This window comes from Rhagoletis zephyria, unplaced genomic scaffold, assembly GCF_001687245.7.
Source record: "Rhagoletis zephyria isolate East Lansing unplaced genomic scaffold, Rhagoletis_zephyria_1.1 Rzeph_scaffold_01797, whole genome shotgun sequence".
NCBI classification, from domain to species: Eukaryota; Metazoa; Arthropoda; class Insecta; order Diptera; family Tephritidae; genus Rhagoletis; species Rhagoletis zephyria.
In genome coordinates, this window is record NW_016158881.1 from 56,591 (window position 1) to 77,659 (window position 21,069).

At 39.3% G+C, this 21,069-nt stretch overlaps 1 protein-coding gene across 3 annotated transcripts in view; it reads right to left on the minus strand.

Moving 5' to 3' along the window:
• Positions 1–20,692, minus strand: part of puf (ubiquitinyl hydrolase 1 puf) — a 46,381-nt gene extending 25,689 nt beyond the window's left edge. Inside the window, exons 1-11 of one of the 3 annotated variants that reach the window (XM_017619153.1) lie at positions 19,947–20,692; positions 18,435–19,646; positions 17,653–18,327; positions 17,533–17,593; positions 16,520–17,459; positions 16,326–16,388; positions 15,833–16,260; positions 2,809–3,270; positions 2,472–2,741; positions 2,243–2,405; positions 213–2,168 (exon numbers count right to left, since the gene is read on the minus strand). In XM_017619153.1, coding sequence (XP_017474642.1) covers positions 213–2,168; positions 2,243–2,405; positions 2,472–2,741; positions 2,809–3,270; positions 15,833–16,260; positions 16,326–16,388; positions 16,520–17,459; positions 17,533–17,593; positions 17,653–18,327; positions 18,435–19,646; positions 19,947–19,989 — 6,273 coding nt within the window. In that variant the 5' untranslated portion in view covers positions 19,990–20,692. Of the gene's footprint in view, positions 1–212; positions 2,169–2,242; positions 2,406–2,471; positions 2,742–2,808; positions 3,271–15,832; positions 16,261–16,325; positions 16,389–16,456; positions 17,460–17,532; positions 17,594–17,652; positions 18,328–18,434; positions 19,647–19,946 lie in introns of all 3 variants that reach the window. The other 2 variants (XM_017619152.1, XM_017619151.1) reach the window with 2 other exon arrangements.
• Between the last annotated feature and the right edge of the window lie 377 nt (positions 20,693–21,069).

Sequence of the window (21,069 nt, forward strand, 5' to 3'; positions counted from 1 at the left end):
TCTTCGGATCAAAAGGTAGATTTAAATATTTACTTTGTTTTTAGTGAATGCCTAAAAAAGTAAAAGCAAAAATTACAGGTTATTTTCAGCCTAAAGCAAACATTTTCTTGTATTTTTGCCTCGATACTGGGACTGAGAGTATTAATCGAAATGGTATAATCGAAAAAAGGTCTACGAATAAGCGAAATTGGAGCATATGTTATACGACTTACCTGATAGCCATGCCTGGTTTCAAAAAAATCGCGGCTCAATATGCTTTGTGAAACGGATTGACACAATCGTTCAATATCAATAGCTTCGCCTTCGTTATCGCTCTCAAGAGAGCATTTGACCATATCTGGCGTCATTGTGTCAACAAGACGTGCAAGAAGCCAAAAATAGTCGCGGCATGCTGGTCCATATGGTTCCTTTCCTTCATCTGATAACAAATACTGTGTGTGCTGCACATAAGACGTCATATTTTCGGCAAGCGGCAAAAAGGAAATAAGCTTCCTCAACAAAGGCGCTAACAGCACCTGGTAACTTTGTGCATTGCCCAAACAGATACGATACAGCCCGGCGCATATCTCACGGCGTACTGCCGGCTCAGGATCTTCCAAAATGAATTTCTGTACCCAACTACAATATTCGGGTTGTGTCCAAAGTAGCCGTCGCGCTTCTGCTGACGCATGAACGAAGCTCACCATGATATTCATAGTAAATTGAACCACCTGAGCACGCCCCCAGAAACCAGTACGCAAATGATGATATTGATATGGGTACTGGTATTGATATTGTGTGGTCGGAATCAGTGCTGCGTAGTAGTGGTAGGCTTCGTCGTTGAGTATAGCTGCCAAACGGCGCAGACAAGGATCTACGTTCATTAATTCTAGCATAAAAGCGTGTGGCCGTGAGACCACAACATGCATATCGTCGGCTTGCACTTCCTCGAAGCCTAACAGCCACAGCACGCGCAACAAGCTGGCCAAACAATCGTGGCGCCACTCATTGAGCATTTCACGAGGATGTGCGCTCTGCTGCAGTTGTCCGGAAATGAAAATTTCATAGAGTAAACGCAAGCCACCACAACGAACGAACACCTCACTCCATTTCATATCGTGTACTGTGCGTGCATTGCCACTGGATGTAACGCTAGCGCCACCACCGGCACCATTGCCAACTGCGCCACCCGCCGCACTGCTCCCAGAATCCACGGCGCTTGCCGCGAGTCTGCTATCTTTTTCATCGTTCAAGTTGGCATTGCTATCGCTGCGTTTTAGACGTTTGTGTGGACGACCAGCTAAAGGTTGATTATTTTCCTTGTCATGGTTGGGAACATCCTCGCCAGCCATTTCATTGCTGAACTCACTTTCAGCGCTAGCGCTTCCAGATTCTTTTTGCACAGCTCCATCATTATTTTCCTTCTGGGACAGCGATTCCAAAGCAGTTCCAGCGCTGCTAACACTTGCGCTACCACTGCCGCAGCCACTGCCACTGCCGCTACCACTACAACTACTGCTACCACCACTGCTGTTGCCGCTATTGTTGCGTTTGCTATCATCTTTTGCATGCAAGCTTTCGTTGCTGTTTCGACGCCTACTCGAACTCCGCTTTGAAGCACTACTGCCACCTTTAGTACTACGCACGTATTGATCCATAGGTATTACATTGCCGTTAACGCCACCACCTCCGAACCCACAGCACGTCGGACCATTGCCACCACCGCCTTTTTGCTGCAATACGCTGTTCACGGTAAGGCTCTCAACTATGTGCAAAGAGTACATAAATTTTTGCAAATTGCTAACATCGAGCAACTCGTTTAGTTTTTGTTTTATCTCCTTGCGTTTGTTGGCCTGCTCTTCTTCACTGGTGAGTCGATCGAAAGCGTTCAAATCATTGCTCAGACCTTTGAACGCATCCAGGATAAGAGGGTTTGTAGGCAAAATGGCCAGTATATCCCATACACGTCTAGAGAGAAGCTGTGCTTTAGTGTGCAATTGCAAGTTTGAGTTTTGTGGTTTCATATCGCCCAGCGTCTGCATTAGACAGAAAAGCTTTTCAAAGTAACGCGGCTGCAACAATAATACTGTTGGTAGGCATTCCTTCGGCGGTGGCGGCTGCATAGATGGATGATCGAGATTCGTCTCCTTGCGTCTAGCCCCACGGCCGCCCAAGGACACATAAACAATCTGAATTTAAGTTTTAATAAAAAGTACAATTAGTTTAAAAATGATCGAATACGTAAAGCATGTCTGGCGCGGACCTGATTATCCTTGAACCCTGCATCGCCCAAACTACGCTCGTCATAGTCAGATGTCAATTCTTGGCCCTGTGTTATTATACGCAAAGGGCCGTCACTCAGCAAGAGACCTAAAACCGGTGCTGAGACGCCACCACTACTAGAACCACCCTGTAGGTTTTCCCACCTTTATATCAAAGGGGTATTTAATTAAAAAATATAGCAATGATTTTGTGATAAAAAATCGGCATACCACTTAGATATTTCAGCTTTAAGTTCAGCAATCAAATCGCACGCATGCATATGCAGGACGGACTTTTCCGAGAGGCCAGCTGGTTGCAACACAATTCGTATAGCCGGCCCAGCGGCTTCATTCTTCAGATTGCTGTGCGAGCACATACCTTTACCTTCGATTGCCCAACGCCGTAAGTGAAAAGCATAGCGCCGTCGAAATGTCTCTAAGTGTGTGTTCAGCAGCATCAGGCCGCGTTGCACGCACATTAGCGCGTTCTCATCCTCATTACTGCAACGAAAGAATAAATAAAAAATACAGTTATTTCTTCCACCCCATATAATTATTTAAAGCAGACCTTTCCAATGCGTTGGTAGCTTGCACCAAGTTATCCATACATTGTGATACAAATTCTTTTTCCAACCGCAGCTGCTGGCCCATGTAATACATATTAATGTACTGAATGGCAGCTAGGGACACCTCAGTGTTGTGCGCGCGCAGTGCGATCTTCCACAGATGATACATACCAACTATGTTGGATGATGTCGATGATATCGAGTCGGTTTGTTTTTCGTAGTGTGCAATAGCCATGCGAGCTAGACTGCACAATTGCTGAAAGAGGCCAAGTGCCACCATGGAAAATTCTTCGGGTCGCAATTCCGGCAGCTTTTTCAAGTACAAATGCTGCAAAGCATCAATACCCAAAGCATGCTGATCGCCACCTTTGGCTTGACTCTGCAGCCATGAGAAATAACAGTCGGAACACTCGCTATCATGCGCTAGCCACTCCCACAGCGAATCCACTTGTTCCAATGTCAAACTTTAAATATTGAATTAAAACAGTAACGTTATAAATCAGTAGACTAGTTGTACAAAATGTAAATTTTAACATCATTAGCTATAATCCCTTAAAACAAATAACACAGGCCGACAAAATTTAACCAACATTCAGACCCAGAAACCAGGCTATATATTTCCGAAGGTTTATGATGCGCTGAATCAAAATCTGGCCTCAGAATTGCTCTATCAGCTCTGGTTTTCGAGATATCCTAACCTAAAAGTGCAAAAAACACCGTTTTTGCCCATATTTGAGGTTATGTAGCCTTGCAGATGTTTTCTTTCACTAAAATAATAGGCGGGCATCTTTAAGTACAAGTCTTCTTCTTTCAAATGGCGTTTTGTTTGCTCAAATATCATTTTTTTTCGCTGAGATATCGCATTTTGAAATTTTCATGTTTCTAAATTTTCCTACACCTGAAAATCGATTGAGATAACAGACATGATATAGTCGATTCATTTTTTGGTTACATCTTATGATTGTTGTAATATTTTTTTGACTGATCAGCTCTTCATCTTTTCGAACTCTATCTAAATTGACCTCTATCTATCACAACAATATTTAGAGTTCCACTATGTAAGTAAGTAAAATTGTAAACGTAGTCTTTCATACAAAATTGTAATATTGTTCATATCCTTGCATACATATAATGTGAAATTGAAGCTACTTTATAGCTTTTACTAAAATTACTTATAGTTAAAAAAATATATATACTTTTTTTTTAAGTTTGATAAATAAAAAATGAATTCCAGAATACCTTGCATATCAAAACTTGATACATTTTGTTATATTTGTAGGAATTTCCATACACAAAAGTTTCGTAGACCAATTAATGATTTAATAAAGACCTAATACTTACAGTGTTACAAAATTCCTATTACAAATTTAGACAAACCGGGGGTACCTATGTACCTCTATTTGTAATGCTTGTCGCTTGACTTTGAGTCGTTGGAATGAGAAAGTCATTAAAAAAGATGTAGTTATTGAACCGATTTGGCGTGAGCCAAGTAATCACTGTATGGATTGCTACTTTTGTAAATGTAATATAAATGGAATAAATAACAATAATAAGAAAAGTCTCATTTATCCTAAGGTGAAAAGTGTAACGCCAGCAAAGAGAGGTAATATAAGTAACTCTAAAAAAACATAAATTCGCTTCCAGTAGTCGTTCAATCAACGTCTAATGCTCAAAATAACGACTCCGAAGGTAGTGACTTTGAAAATCCTTTTAATGGGACAAGCCTAAATTGTTTGATCAGGATGGGTTGGATTATTTTATACGGGATCTCAATCTTCCCAAGGATTCAGCAGAATTATGTGCTTCAAGGCTCAAAGAGAGAAATCTTCTATTACCTGAGACGAAGATCACCGTTTATAGAAAACGTGAAGAAAAGTTTTTAAAGTATTTTTCAAGAGAAGATTCTATAGTTTTTTTGCAATGTAAAGAAAATCTTATTACCACCACTGCATATCAAATTAGCTTAATAAAGCAATTTGTGAAAGCTCTAGACAAGGAAAGTCAATGCTTCAAGTATATTAAATCTACATTTCCAAATCTAAGTGATGCTAAAATTGGAGAAGGTGTTTTCGTGGGACCCGATATTAGGAAACTTATGAGGGATGAAGATTTCACAAAAACCATGACAGCTGTTCAAAAGAATGCTTGGGAAAGTTTCAAGAGCGTTGTAGAAAATTTTTTAGGGAATAACCGAGATCCAAAGTATAAATCTATAATATCTACAATGCTATTGAATTTTAAAAAGTTAGGTTGTTTAATGAGATTAAAACTGCACTTCCTTTTTTCACAGTTGGACTACTTTCCTGACAATGTTGGGGCATTCAGTGAAGAGATGGGAGAACGTTTTCACCAGGACTTTAAACAAGCCGAGCGACATTATCCAGGAAGATGGGATGAAAGAATGATGGCAGATTACTATTGGAGATTGAAGAGAAATGCTGAATTGAAACGCAATCGCTTTCACAAGCAAATAAAATTTTTACAGATTTAAAAAAAAATAAACTAAAATAAACTAAAAATTAAAAAAAAAACAAAAACAAAAAAAAACAGAAAAAAATAAAAGAAAGAAAGAAAAAAATGGAGTCAACGCCGCCACGTCCTCGTTTCGTGACTCTGGGTTTGGCTAAGAGTGGTAAGAGTAAGTCTCTTTTTAATAAAATATAATCCTGAGTGGGTTAGCCGTCATGTGGTTTGGTAGGGGTGGTTTCTAGGGGTTAGGGGATACGGGAGTTGATGGGTTAACAGTTAAGTTGGTAAGCCCACTTGTGGTGTGAGATATCTAGATAAATAAAACTTATTTTAAGAAAAATAGGCGAGTAAACGCAGTCTCCAGGGTTAAGTGGGGTAGCCTGCTTGCGGTATGGTAGGGGTGGTTTCTAGGGGTTAGGGCTGTGTGTGACTCGGTAACCGTGGGTTAGATAGTGTAGGGGTTTGGTGAGTTAGCACATTTATAGTGTTCTCACACTTTATTTACACAAAATTTTAAGAAAAATAGGCGAGTAAACGCAGTCTCCAGGGTTAAGTGGGGTAGCCTGCTTGCGGTATGGTAGGGGTGGTTTCTAGGGGTTAGGGCTGTGTGTGACTCGGTAACCGTGGGTTAGATAGTGTAGGGGTTTGGTGAGTTAGCACATTTATAGTGTTCTCACACTTTATTTACACAAAATTTTAAGAAAAATAAGACTCAATTCGAGAAAATTAGTAATCGACTATATCATGTCTATGTTATCTCAATCGATTTTCAGGTGTAGGAAAATTTAGAAACATGAAAATTTCAAAATGCGATATCTCAGCGAAAAAGAAAATGATATTTGAGCAAACAAAACGTCATTTTAAAGAAGAAGACTTGTACTTAAAGATGCCAGCCTATTATTTTGGTGAAAGAAAACATCTGCAAGGCTACATAACCTCAAATATGGGCAAAAACGGTGTTTTTTGCACTTTTAGGTTAGGATATCTCGAAAACCAGAGCTGATAGAGCAATTCTGAGGCCAGATTCGGATTCATCGCATCAGAATCCTTCGAAAATATATAGTCCGGTTTCTGGGTCTGAGATGCTGTCGGCCTGTGTTATTGACTTGAAAACTTACAAAATTTGTATGACAAATATCTTTGAATTCAGAGTTTTTCAGGCCATGTCCAAGGAGCAATAAACAAGGTGAAGTAATTATGGTAAGCACATAGTAGAGCATCGAGCAAAGTGACGATTACAAACGTGAAAGAGCATATGAGGCATTATTTTATATATCGGACACCATGGTTGGTGTCACACTTTCGATTGGCTTAAAATTTTGAATGGGTTCTATACGAGAAATAAGCTAACACGTATTCGAGGAATTTTATTCTTTTTTTTCTCCGGAAATATGTATGATCTGTCAAAGTTCGAATTTGTTCCTGATTCTCACTTATCATGTACCTCTTCAAATCGCAGACACTTCATTTTAAAGCTAACGAAACGGGCTTAACATTTCTAGATATAAAAAATTGTCCTAATGATTGTCCTAAAAAATCTCAGCTATAAACAGTTGAACTTTAGAAATGCATTTACATAGTCAAGACTAGGGTGTCCAAATCGTTTAAAAAAAAGCGGCCTTTCTGAAAACAAATCGCCAAAAATCGTCATTTTTTTAAATAAAATTCATGAAATCGATTTAACAAATCTTTTATTTTAAAAATGTGATCTTGTCATAATATAGTTATTAAAACCAAAAACGAATATAATACCTTCGTAGGGCGATAATAAATAACACAAATAACTTATATAATAGTGATGTACACACAATTTTCTTTAAAAATACGCATACTTTTTAAAAACATTTATTTCAACACATTTTGCAATAGGACTGCGCCATTACTAAATTTATTAAAACTCATATTAATTGATTAATCGCACAATCTACTTTTAAAAGCGCGGCGCTAAAAATTAAATAAAAACCTATAATAAGGCGAGATCAGCTATTTCCACAATTTCTTCAAAGTCACCTATAATGTCTGAATGATTTACATTTCTGTTGTTGTCATATACTACTTTATTCGAACTATTGAATTAAGGCTTTCCAACCTCATCCTATTTCGAATATTAGTTTTCGTTGAATTCATTGCGGAAAAAACGCGCTCAACCAAGCATGTGCGTGCCGCAAGGGTAATAATATGAATTTACTTACATTTCCAAACATTTTATTGCCTGTTGCGGTTTTCACTCCGTAAGCAATTATCCAAAATTCTTCAGAGTCGGATGGAATGGTTCTGAGAAAAGTTATTCCATGGGAAAGTTAAAAGATTTAAACATTCAGTTTCCGCTGCTTTTCTTTCCTTCAGAGTCAAATAGTGAATTGGGAGGTCCCTGAAACTCGCCCTCTTGTGATTCACACACTTTTCTGGTGACAAAATCAAAGCTTTTTTAAAAGTATTTAATTGACTAGGTAATCGTTTCAAAAGTTCTTCGATTAGGGTGATTAAAAATTTTTGACAGTCTTTTAATATGCTTCTTAAGTCAAGTTTATCTAGCAGTTCATTAGCTTCTTTTGTAAAATTATCGTAGAAAACTAAGTTTTGTATATTTTTATAATTGGGAAAAATTTATTTGAAGCAAAAAATCGGCAATGGCGACTTCCTAAATTTTTACGCGCAAATATCCAAAATAAAAAACGCCAAATTGGCACGAAATCGCCAAATCTGGACACTCTGGTCAAGACCAGTAAATTAGGGATTTTGATTAATTCTCTGTAAAAAACATGTTTAAAAATGGGCGTTTTTAAAAAAGTATTTTTAAAATACTTTTTATTAGATTTTTTTTTTTTTATGTGAGTCAACGATTTGTTGTACATAATTTGTTTTCGAAAACTTATGATAAGATCAGAGCTGGGCACTTTATGATTACGACTACTGTTATCGTAATCGTACTTTTTATGATTACGATTGCAGTAATTGCAATCCTAGTATATGCTAAGTACAGTAATTGTATTCATGAAAGTTAGGATTACGATTACAATAGTCGTAATCGTTAAATTTTTAGGATTGCAATTAAAGAATTCGCAATCATGCATTTCATGATTAATAATAATAATACACATATGTATGTTAGTGTTTGGCCGAGCTTCTCCTCCGATGTTGTTACACAAAGGGTAGGACCAACAGTTTCACGCCGACTCCGGACGGCAGTTATATTTTTAAGAGAAGCTGTTTTTCATGGCAGAAATACACTCGGAGGTTTGCCATTGTCTGCCGAGGACCGACCGCTGTTCAGAAAAAAAAACATTTTTTTCAATATTTTTTTTTTGCGATGTTGCTTTGACCAGGGCTTGAACCCAGTATATCGTGAGATGATATTTTATCAATAATAAAAAAAATGTAAATATCGCACGTTTAATAATATACAGAAAGAATTCTTTCAAATTTTCAATTTTGTGGGAAAACGCAATCAAAGTTTGTTCAATTCATACAGTTGGTATACCAAAAGACAGTTGGAAAGTCACATATCTTAGTAATTTTTGGGAAGTTTAGTCATCTTTTAGGCTGAACATATTCTCCTTATCAAGCTTAATAATTGTGTGATGAAATCTCCAAAAACATACATTTTGAGTTACATCTCTATATTATTAAATGAGCGATATGCACATGTAAAAATAAAAAAATTAAAAATAAATAAATGTTAATGACTAAAAATTGCTTTGGTTATTATAACGAAAATGTTGTTGCTTTCTTAATTATTGTTGTTGTTTATGTTGACATTTGCTGTTAATTCTAGGTTTGTATAGTAACTTCTCCAGTAAAAAATTGCAGCGACGAACAGTGTGTCCCTTCCATATAAAATGTGGGCAAAAATAGAATTATGGACGGATTTAAATTAAAATTCGTTTCTTAGTAAAATTGAGGACGCTGAATTCAAAAATGCAATTGGTTTTTGGATAACTTTCATACTTTCACTGTAAATGCAGTTTGAAGTTGAAAATTTGGGTTCTTGTGGCTTTTACATAGGTATGTACATATAGTTCGTTCTATTTTCAAAAGTGAGGTGTCAAATGACAAGGCTTGGCCTGTAGATGTGCAATAAATTTTTTTATTTTTGAAAGGGGTTGTCACCTGTTAAAAATTTTATTAAAATTATTTAATAAGTTAAATGAATAAGATATTACAATATGGGTATCAATTGAACTAGTTTTTAAAATAGTTTACCTCTAAATGACACGTAGAAGGGTTGCCACATGTTTAAAAAATCAAATCCACTTTAATTAAGGGAATAAGGTATCTGAAATATGTATATCAATATGAGTACCAGACAAATGAAAAAATTTGACATATTTAGCAAGAAATAAGCGGAGAGTAAAAACATTCCTGAGTTAATTTAAGAGTCCAGTAATTTAAAAGGAATGTAATCGGAACAAATCACTGATTGACAATGTATGTATTTGTAATAAAACAGCAAATACGATGGCGTAATCCTATGGTTTGACGTAATTATTATTCGACAAATAAATTCGACTTTACAAAGAGGTGGCAACCCTATTCGTAATATTTTTAAGCTAAAACCTTCTTAAACCACTTTCGTCTTACTCCTTTATGGTGACTATCTATTTCAATTACCTAATTCCTTTAATTAAAGTGGAATTTGATTTTTTAAAAAGGTGGTTAATACACATTTCGATTGATACCCATCTCTTAATAACTTATTAAACTTATAAAAAAAATTTTGATCTAATTTTTTAAGAGGTGGCAACTCTTAAAAAAAAATAAACCTTATATTGACCACAGGTTAAGCTTTTTAATCTGACCCTTCATTTTTAAAAACGGAACGAATCGTGTAGATCTCAAGGCACTGACAAAAAATTAAAAAATTATTTTATGCATTAGCGAAAAACGCATTACTTCAGAAAGTGCAAAAAATTAGCAGGTTTTTATTGCTTCTTTTGAAAGCTAAAAGCCCGTGCTATTTAATAAGATAATAAAAAATAACCTATTTTTACATATATTTTTTATTCATTCCATTAAAATTTAGCATTTTTTTAATTTTGTTTAAAAAAATAGTTTTTTTTTAACACCGCAGGGACACCCTGTGTTTAATTTTATCCCAAAATTTTAATTCCAGTAATTCTCTACTATCTACATATATGGAAACAAGAAACGTCAAATCAACATTTTATTTCAAAGAATATATTTTTGAAGAGCTTACGCCTGGGTATGCTTTATTAAAATTCTTAGTATAAAATCTGTCGACATTAGTGGCATGCTGGCGGTATATAATTAATTTTTTAGGGAAATGTCTGTTTAATTCTGTTTAGTGGATAAATTGTCTTTACAAAAATACCAGACAAGTTCACATTGCAGAAAACGAATTTTTCGATTTATGCCCAGTTAGGCGGCACTGCGCGACGGCGTAAAAGCGAAATAGAGCGTAAAATTGAATGTGAAGAGGAGAAAACTAGCAGAAAAAGTTATTGAACACAAAACTAGTAAAAACTTGCAAGTGAATGTTGTTGCACCGTTTTGACATTCTGCTGTAAACATTTTACTATTTATAAATCAGTTTTAAACAGTTTAGTACATCATTAATACTTTGATTTCCACTCATTTTACTTTTGTTTATGCTTAACCAATTCAAAAAATGGCGACTTTTGGCATTTAAAATTTCACTAGCAAGCTCTCCCGTGTTATTACGCTCTCGATTCAATGCTCTTTTGCAATTTTTTTGGGTTATCATATACTTTTCCAGTAAAAATTTGCAGTTTCCAATGCAAATTTGTACTGACTATTGGTTACTATACAAACCTAGTAAATTTCGAAAAAGCGCACACGGTGGGCAGGAAGCGAAGATAGGTTGCATAAAAATGTCGACAAAATCTGAAAGCAGGGTTGTATTTGTTGATATCTTAAGGTTAAGAATCCGCTTAAATTGAAATCCTAGCTGCTCCTGTTTTAAAGATATCCACATTTTATATACTTCTGATAGGATATATTTGCAAAAGAGGAAGGCGTACTTCTCGATAATTAGAGCATATTTATACGAAAAGAAATCTCATACAAATCTGTTCCNTGGATTTCGTTTAAGAGGAATAGGAAGTTCCCTAACTTTGTTTTCCGGTAAAATTTAGTTTATTGTCAATTTCTTGAATCCTATTTTAGATTGGTTTTAAAAGTTTAGTTAAATTAAGTTAAGGAACTTCCTATTCCATCTTTTTGTGTGGGTTAACTTTGGCGTTGGCGTTGCCGTTGATATGTAGACATGTCCATATATGTAATTGTGAGTATTCATAGTCAGCTATTAATTAACACCAACGCCAATGCGAAAGTTATATATAGACCGGCCTTTACTGATTTTAACAGTTTATGCCGCCAAAGCAAAAACAAAATACATGTAAATTTTGGTTTTTGTACTCCTTCTATCACCTTATATTAATTCGCCTTGAACTTTTCATTTAGATATTCTAATGAAAACTAAGAACAATCGAATAAATAAGTTCATGATTACCATTACAGTAATCGAGAAATTGGTTTAGTTTAGAGCAAATAATGATTTTTGTACAGTAAAATGGATCTAAAGCAGGGAACACACGATTTGTACATTTATGCATTTGGCAGTCACAGAGTGGTGTTGTCTAGAAATTTTTATCGAGAATGAGTTCAGCTCAACAACTTTCCTAACACCACTCTGTAACGGTGAAAATGTGAAAATCTGTACAAATTTACAAATCGTGTAATTGTTGTAATAATCTACACAGGCTCGCGCTCACAGTACTTTCAACAAAGTTTGATTTTGATTTGCATTATTACTTCGACGTTAACTCAGTTTTATATACTTTTCGGTGAAAGTTCCGCTAATTTACTTAACTACTAAAAGTCTACGAATAACAGTAAATCTCAACAAAATTTTCTTAGCTACGATTATATTAATTTTAATCATAATATTTTTAGAATTACAATTTAAGTGTTCGTAATCGTAAATTTCATGATTACAATTAAATTTTTTATAAAAATTCGCGCCATTTTTTATTAAAAATTTGCATTATTTATCGAAGTATTGTTTTTTTTTTAAGCGCCGTAGGCGAAAATTTTTAATAAAAAATCGGGCTATTTTTTATTAAAAATTTTCATTACGTACATATTTATCGAAGCATTGATTTTTTTAAATTGATTTATATAAGATCACGCGATTTTCTATTACAAATTTTTATTATTTATCGAAGTATTGATTTTTTAGAGCGCCGCAGATATACTCATTTATACAGAAGTAGATCTTTGTGTTTCAAATCGAAAATTTTTGTTATCTAGAGATGGTTGCGTTTCTTTGCTGCAACAAGATAGTGATGCGAGTCAATATTTGGTCCTCGAATCGTTCATACACTTAGAACATTAGAAACATGCTTCCATCACACACCAAAAATTCAACATTAAATTTGGACGCAAGACCACAGTGGTTATTGCCTTGCCCGCATATCTTGGATGGCTAGTATGTCAGCCTTTGCCTTCCAAAGGCATCATGGGCCGAGAAGAGGTATCTTCCTCATTAGCTGGATGTCGTCCAATCACCCAATCACAATCATTTACCAAACTAAGTGCACAACCGGAACCTGAAAGAATTTCGTTGTGTACACTTTTATATAGCGGGCCGCTTTGTCCAAGTGGACACTTGAATCAAATACGTCGGAGTGCCCCTCTAAAACTCCTCATTTTCACTACCTTGACCCAAGGCTCCACACGCACTGGTTACCGCTTATCGGCATTGGATTTTTCACGTACACAAACGTACTATATCAGCAACTATACACCATTCCCACAACAGCCGGTTCTACGTACCGGAATAACTCGGGTTTTACCCGACCAAGGGTCGTTGTTTCGGCGATAAAACCCCGTTTAAGTCGGCGAAATCCATCAAACCTTGTTCGACAATGAGGCTACATCTGCTCCGTGTCCTTTTGCTCAGGGCTGGCATAGAATCAAACCCAGGGCCAGAAATGTACACCTGCTGCGTATGCCAGGGACGACTGCACGTCGTTCGTGGCCCCATGCTGTGCTAATCGAACGGCAAACCACCACTCGCCCGAGCAGCATACCACCGACAATCGGTTCGGTTTGTCAGTCAAGAATATACCGTAACGTGACATCAGTAAAGTGCAATTCCTGCCTTGGCTGGTGCCACTTTAGGGCATGCTCCGGACTCCGCAACACGCGTGATTGGACGAGTGACTACGTGGGCCCGTGCTGTGGTGCCCAGGCACAAACTTTCCCCGTCTGCAGAACATACAGCAGGGGGCTGGCAGGCAACACAACTCCCTAACACCCCGCATCAGAACTGGACTCCCAAGGCACACAAAGGTGCTACAATTCAACTGCAATGGACTTCAGAGCAAGATCGAGGAGATAACCGTATTCATGGGAAGGCATAGAATATTGATAACTGCGGTCCAAGAGACGAAGTTGAACATCAATTGAACTATGTTGAATTGCGTCGGATAAAATATGCACCGTCGAGATCGCGAGCGAGAAAATTGTGGAGACTTAGCGTTCATCACGCACCACACCGTAAAGTATCGTCTTATCGAAGCAGACATCGACCGCAGGTATACCATCCTAGAATGTCAATGTACCGCTATCCGGTCAGGCGATGTCGAGCTCGAATAATTTTACGTTTATATACCCCATGTTACCAGCTGTCCGGAAGGATATCAACATGAAATAGGTGCGTTACTCGAAAGATGAAAACCGTATGGTAATTGGCGACTTTAACGCGCACCACGATCTTTGGCATTCAAGCCTGTCGAATTTGGCTGAGCAGATACACGATTCGACATTCTGCACAATGAACACACAAACCGACGTTCACGTAGGTGAGCGTAAATTCCGCAGGGTTGTCACTGCTGCTGCAGCCCGCTTCATTCCAGCAGGATGTATTTCGGATCCCCGTCCGAATATTCCTGCTGAAACGGCTGTCCTAGCCGATGAGCGTGACAACCTTCGCCAGGCTGATCCCGGAAATTTCCGTATCGGGAATCTCAACGCGGAGATTCGGCAACTAGGGAACGTACATAAGCGGAAAAAGTGGGCAGAGCATCTGAAGACCTGCTACTTCGCCTCTGGTGTGAGTAAGCTTTGATCAACCGTGAGGTCATTGTCCAATCCGACGAAGCGTGACGTGAGGGTTTCAATATCTTTTGGCAACCAAGGTTCGTCGGAGCCGGAGCGATGCGCGAGCTATTTTAGCCGAGAGTTCATACTGCATCCTCCGGCGGACAAAGACAATTGTCGAGTGACCAGAAGGCTGCACAAACTGCCAACACCGAGTGCGCCTCTTGTTTTCACCAGCGGTGAGGTAAGGGTAGCCATCGGGAAGGCGAAAGCCTCCAAAGCCATAGGACCCGACGGAATTTGCATGTTGATGCTGAAAAAATTGGGTCCCATCTAACCAAGGTCCTCAACCTGCCATCGGCCACTCATCCTTCCAGACATCTGGAAAATGGGGAGAGTGGTCCCACTGCTTAAACCAGGAAAACATACTAACAAAGGACTCTTATCGATAACCCTCCGTTCCCCGGTAGCGAAGACAAACTACCTTACCCCAGCGAAGCAGCAGCATGAGTTTCGTAAAGTGCACAGCACAACAACAGCACTTAACGCCATAAACACTCAGATAACTCGTGGCCTTAACCTAAAATGCCCCTGTGAGAGCACGATTCTAGTAGCGCTGGACCTGACAAAAGCTTTTGACACCGTTAGTCACTCCACGGTACTAGAAGACATTGAGGCCACCTCTCTCCCACAGGGACACACACGGCACACGGCCCAACACCACCTTCACGACGAGGCCCAGATCAAGGAGCATAACACAATGCTCTGCAAGCAATTTCTAATAGGGAGCCACAGACGTGGTCACCCAAATAGACGGACGAAGACCGACGAAGAGGTTCATTAAAAACCTCTAGACCCAACCGCATACAGACAGGCCCTGAACGACATTCACAGGGAGTCGGTCTCAAGTTATGTAGACTCTCGACCCGTGAATGCCGTTCTGGGCACACAACCACCTGACATGGACGGGAGAGAGCTTACCTCTGCCTTGTGAGACCCGCACCACAATAGCCCAACTTCGCTCTGGCTATTTTAGCAGGCTTAACTCATACACAATCAGAATAAACGAGGGTTTGCCTAACCAGTGCACGGCATGCGGAGAGTTGCCACATAACTCACGGCACCTCTTCGCATGCCCGCAGAACTCCACCTAGCTAACGCCCATGTCCCTATGGACAGATCCCCTTAGCTGAAACAGACGACAACGTTGATGAACCGACCCGAGCGGCGTTTAAAATCCGCTACAACAACAACAACAACAACAACAACAACCAACTATAGACAGATTACCGTCGTCTATCACAATTCAAGCACTGAAGGAAGATCTCGATCAAATTTTTGAAATAGAAAGGATGTCAGATTTGCTTACAGGGTTAGGGTAAGTTCATATTAAAATACTTAATTAGAAGCTTTGCCTTTCATAGCTATTGGCAAATTACAGGAATTGAATGAAAAATAGAGCTAACTCACCGAAAAGTTTTTGGCGATCCCAGCGTGGAAAAGATGGAAGACAAGAAATGTAAACGCACCGATACTTGTGTCTTATGTGAGTACATCAGCGCTTCAGGCGGTGTATCAGCACCACCACTAGCCAACTTGCCTTGGAGTTCTGTGTAGCGTTTAGCATAAAATTTGATATTATTAAAAAAATGATACATCATGCGATGCTGCCTTTCAGCCCACATTGTCACGTGATGTGTGTCTGCTGGGCGAAAGTGTTGAAACGACGCGAAAAGTTTAGGCAACAATCGCAGACTCACAACCACGCTACGGTTGCTTGCCAGATTTTGTAGACAACCTTCAATGAACTTTGTACGCAGCTGACGATCCATACTAAAACAAAGTAATGTGGCCAGTGCTTTTTCAGCCTCAAGCGCCAAGGATTCTCCTAATTGAAACTGAAAGACAAAAAAAAAATTAATTAATTACAAACCGCACTCATTTTGTTTTTCCTGCAACTTACAATTTTGTCATCCTGCAACAAGTCCCAAAGTAAAGTATTACCAGGTTGGCATACATCGTTAATTTTGAAAGTTGGTTGTTGAAGTTGTGGCGTGGTCTCNTCGCACTAATTTTGTTTTTCCTGCAACTTACAATTTTGTCATCCTGCAACAAGTCCCAAAGTAAAGTATTACCAGGTTGACATACATCGTTAATTTTGAAAGTTGGTTGTTGAAGTTGTGGCGTGGTCTCTTGTGGTGATATTGGCATTGTCTGACCAACACCTTGCAGCGGTTGCTGTACGACACTTTGCAATACACGTCCCGCAAACTGCGCTTGTGGTGATATTACTTTTGAATTATTGTCCAACATGTCAACGTCAGCTGAATCGCTAGTGCGGCGCACCATTACTGCCGCTAATGCAGCAGCAATCGCAGCGGCATTAGCATTCGCAACTTGCTGCTGCAAATCCGCATCTACACATGCTGCTGCAGCAACGGCTACTGCGGCCGCATTCGCAGCTGGGTCGCTAACGGCTGCTACGACATCCGACACAACACCTGCTGTTGCCGCCTCAACCGACTTTTGTTGCTGCTGCTGAATACTTGAATGTGCGGCTGCCATAGCGGCAGCAGCAAAAGCTGGCGGCACGCAATTATGAGACACACGTAATGCATGCAACTGGCTTAGTTCTTCTTCGCATGGCGATACGTCCTCGTCATCGAAGTCTGCCATATTTTTTTCGGATTTGTTACTCATTGGAGACGAATAGCCATCGATTTCGGCCCCATTTAGAAGTTCGCTAATATGAGTCTCGTCAATAGCTCTTATGTAAGGTCCTTCTCCGCGTAGATGCTTCAGCACTGCGCTAGGCACAACTTGACCACCGGTGTCACTGCAATCGTCGCTATCGTTTAAAACTTCGCCATCAGCTTCGTCGGCATCGTCTGCATCGTCACTAGTAGCGTCCTCATCCTCGCCACCATCCCAAATAGCTTCCACAATTTCATGTGCTAAACGTGTGAGTGGCAAATTGCTGTTTTTTCGACGCTTTCGTGACTTTTTGCGATGCATTTGTATGTCCAGTGCGGCTTGTTGCAAATCATCTTCACTACTTGAATTGTCGATAATATTTACGATGCGATGATTTTGCATTCTATATAGTTTTTAATTTACACGAAATTTTAATAAGTTTTATATTTTTATGTAGCATGTGCACATTCACTTACTTCATATCCAGCTTTTGATTTATCAAGTTTAAGTCCTCAACATTAGTACGGCTTCCTTTGTCTGTTTATTATTGAAATTAATGGAATGACAAAACATAAATATTTTTTGGGAGCACTTACCTTCCGAATTGGCCTCACAAGCATGACGTCTATGGCGTGCCTGTTTACAAGGTGGGGGAGCTCCCGTATCCGATCCGACGTTTTCTATATCAATAGGACTCTTGCGTGTGCCGCTTGCTAGGCTACTATCATCGCCATTTCCGGGCTCATCGTCCGAATTGCTACCGTCCATGCTACCACTGTCCGAGCTAGAGGCAGTCACATGCGCTGCCAGAAGATGATCTTGCATCATGCTCATTTGAGCACGGGAATTATCGCGTGACCATATAAGTTTTGTAAGTGCAGACGCAATATAAATGCTTTGTTCAGTGTGTTCCTTTGGATCCATGCGACAAAGCAACGAGTACAAATGCATAGCTGGGCGAGGTGCCAAGTTTTTCACCAATGCCGGTAGTATATCAAAAATTGTCTTCGAGCAGTGCTTTAACTGGGTAGCTTGCCATATTAGTTTAATATGCTCTTCAGTGATTTGATTTTCCACGGCAAGGAAATTGAGAACTACATGGGCTTGTTTGATTACTTCCACATGTAGGTTGGGTCCAAAAAGATGTTGTATAATTTGATTTTCGGTAAGCCAATTGGCGATTTTTTGACCTACAATCTCAACCTCACCAACAGTCTCAGTGGTGCATATTTCATTGAAAAGATTAATATGTGCGTTTATTTGCGCCATACCTGTGAGCAACAATACCGAATATTTTAATTTTAAACTTTCAAAACTAAGTAAAAAGTTATAAGTAATGGAATTACAATAGGTTTGTTGCATAGGTCTCTATTCTCACCTGCTAAGCGCATTGTAAGCGTGGTTGATGTAAAGTACTTAAAAGCTAGTGCTAAACCTTCGACATCGAAACTGACCGAGGCATCGAGCGGATCTCGTACAGCTGACCACACAAAGTCAGCCATGGCTCGAGTTGCCGCTGAACGTAAATTTTGATCTGATAACTTGCACATGTACTGCAAAACTCGACTACGCAACGGCACAAACAACTGCACAATGCAACCGTAATTTAACCAAAGTTTTATATTTGAAACCGTGGCAGTAATGGCTTGTGCGGTGGTGACCGGTAGATCTGGCTGTTCGAAACACAACATCATTGCAGCAAAGCCGCCCGAATTGCAAAACAATGTTATGTTACGTAATAAGTATACTGGAATTTCATTGTCATGCAGATCGCAAAATATTGCCAAATGTTGCGCCTCTTCAGCGGAAATGTCATCCAAACGCGCATGCGTGCCGTGCTTATAGGCAATATACAGTGGAAAATTTAGCAAAAACACTTTGGAAACCAATATGAAGAGTTTTTCTACTTCTGGTAAGATCCATGGTTCTTCAGTTATTTGTGATAGAGACGATGATGCTGTATTAACATTTGATTTGTAAGAAATTGATGTCCCAGGATTTGAGGTTAAGCCCGTTGAGGATGTATTTGTATTCGAATCGGGTAGGTGCATTGAAGGTGCGGGGGGCGGCGGTGATGACGGAACTACCGGGGAAGTTATGTTACGTTGTGAAGGCGATAAGCAAGGTGGAGATGAGCTTCCATCTCGTTTGGGCTTCTTCGATTCCTTTATTTCTTCAATGTTATTGCCGTCCACCCCACTATTACGTTTCCCATTGTCTCCTATAGAGCCTGTTTCCTTATCAGCCTTGTTATCAGATGTGGAGTCAGTATTTTTTTCTGATGTGCCTGCACCTGCCGTTTGTGCATTCGACTGCGACTTTGTCTGAGCTGCACCAGTCGTCTGCCCCAAACTGCATGCTGTTAGCCGTTTGTAATCATCAATTAAACGCTCAATATGCTTCAGGTGGTGTACTGCCAAGCATATCATCGACTGAACCACAAGATTGAAGCGTTCAAAGTTTTTCGGGTCGCGATAAAGACACATACACTGGCGTTGTGGCCATGCCTGTATATATCCAAAAGCAGTTTCAATCTCACTTTTCAATAGAATTGAATGTTTCGCATCATTACTGGTAATTCGAATTTCATCTGAAAATCAAACAAAAGATATAGTTGATTAGAGCACTACGATCAGGAGGTCTATTGTAACCATTAAAATAATGGTAGTCTACGCAAAAAGGAGTTGGACGCCTGGTTCCGCTAAAGTGCACTTTTACCAAAATTATTTAAATCAAATCAAAAGTTGTAGCAGAAGACGCAACTTTTCCTCCTCGCACATAATTCTACCCATCTACATATGTCCCTCTCTTCGACCTAGTACCAAAACCCGTTGTCAACCACTTTACCGGCGCAAAACTAATATATTTTCACGATTTTCTCAATACTTACACGACTCCAGCAAATGCAGAAAATCTGAGCAAACGTCACACATTGTTCCAATTTATAATTGCTGCGAGACGCCGCCCGGTGTCCGCCACCCTCTCACACGGGCTCTGGTTGCACTTGCAATTACACTTCTTTGCTGTAGATTGCGATGGAGCTACCGCTGCCTTTGACTATTCTTCTATTCAGACACAACGGCCGCTCCGACGTTGTCTTTTGCGGTGCTGTTGTGGTCGTTGCTGCTGCCGTTGTCTCCGCTTTTGTATTCGCTGCTGATGGTCCGAATCTACGATTGCACAGTTTCTTTGCTTGCTGCACTGCTTCGTCAATATTTTCACTTGTTCGATTCCCATTTACGCCAAAAGATGACGGTGAATTCAACTTCTTGCATTTCAGTTTTCGACAATGTAACAATGTTTTATTTTAATTGATGCCTTTTTTCAAAATTACAAATTTTCACACAAGAATTTTTCCTTCCTATCTTCTCGCGCAGAATTCTTCTTTTCACTTTTTGACGCTCTTCGTGTCTTCTTCTTTTCGTTTCAATATTTTCGAGAAAGAAGGAGAAGAGGTAGAAGTCGATGTACGTTCATTCACATCGTGCTGCCAGATGTACTTTTTAAACGCCACCCACTTGTCCTGACGGCTGGAAAATTTGCTTACAGAGGCCTTTATGGCGATCTCTTGAGAGCTGATAATGCATAGCGATTGTCACCTTAAAATGTTTTCGTACTTTGGTCCAAAAATACTTCAAGCCAACATGTTGCTTAATACAAATTCAACACCCGAGATATTGAGTAGAGCTCGATAGAAATAATGAAAAGGTAAATGCTTGTAACGGAAAACCCACTAGAATTCGACCTTGTGTGGCGCACGCGAATTCTAACAACAATGAAGGTCATCTTGCATTTGCAAAGCTGAGTTTTGAGCAAGCGAAATCTCTAGTACAACTGATTATGCTGATGAAAAATATTTTGCAAATACGCCTGTAGGTAAATTCAATTGCACCGAAAAACAAAATGACGGTTTGGGCTTTCCAACACGCTGTGTGGCTACCTGAGAATGTGTCATGTCTGAATAGTGTACACCGGTTATACCTGACAAGTTTTCACGTTTGTGGTATGTACTA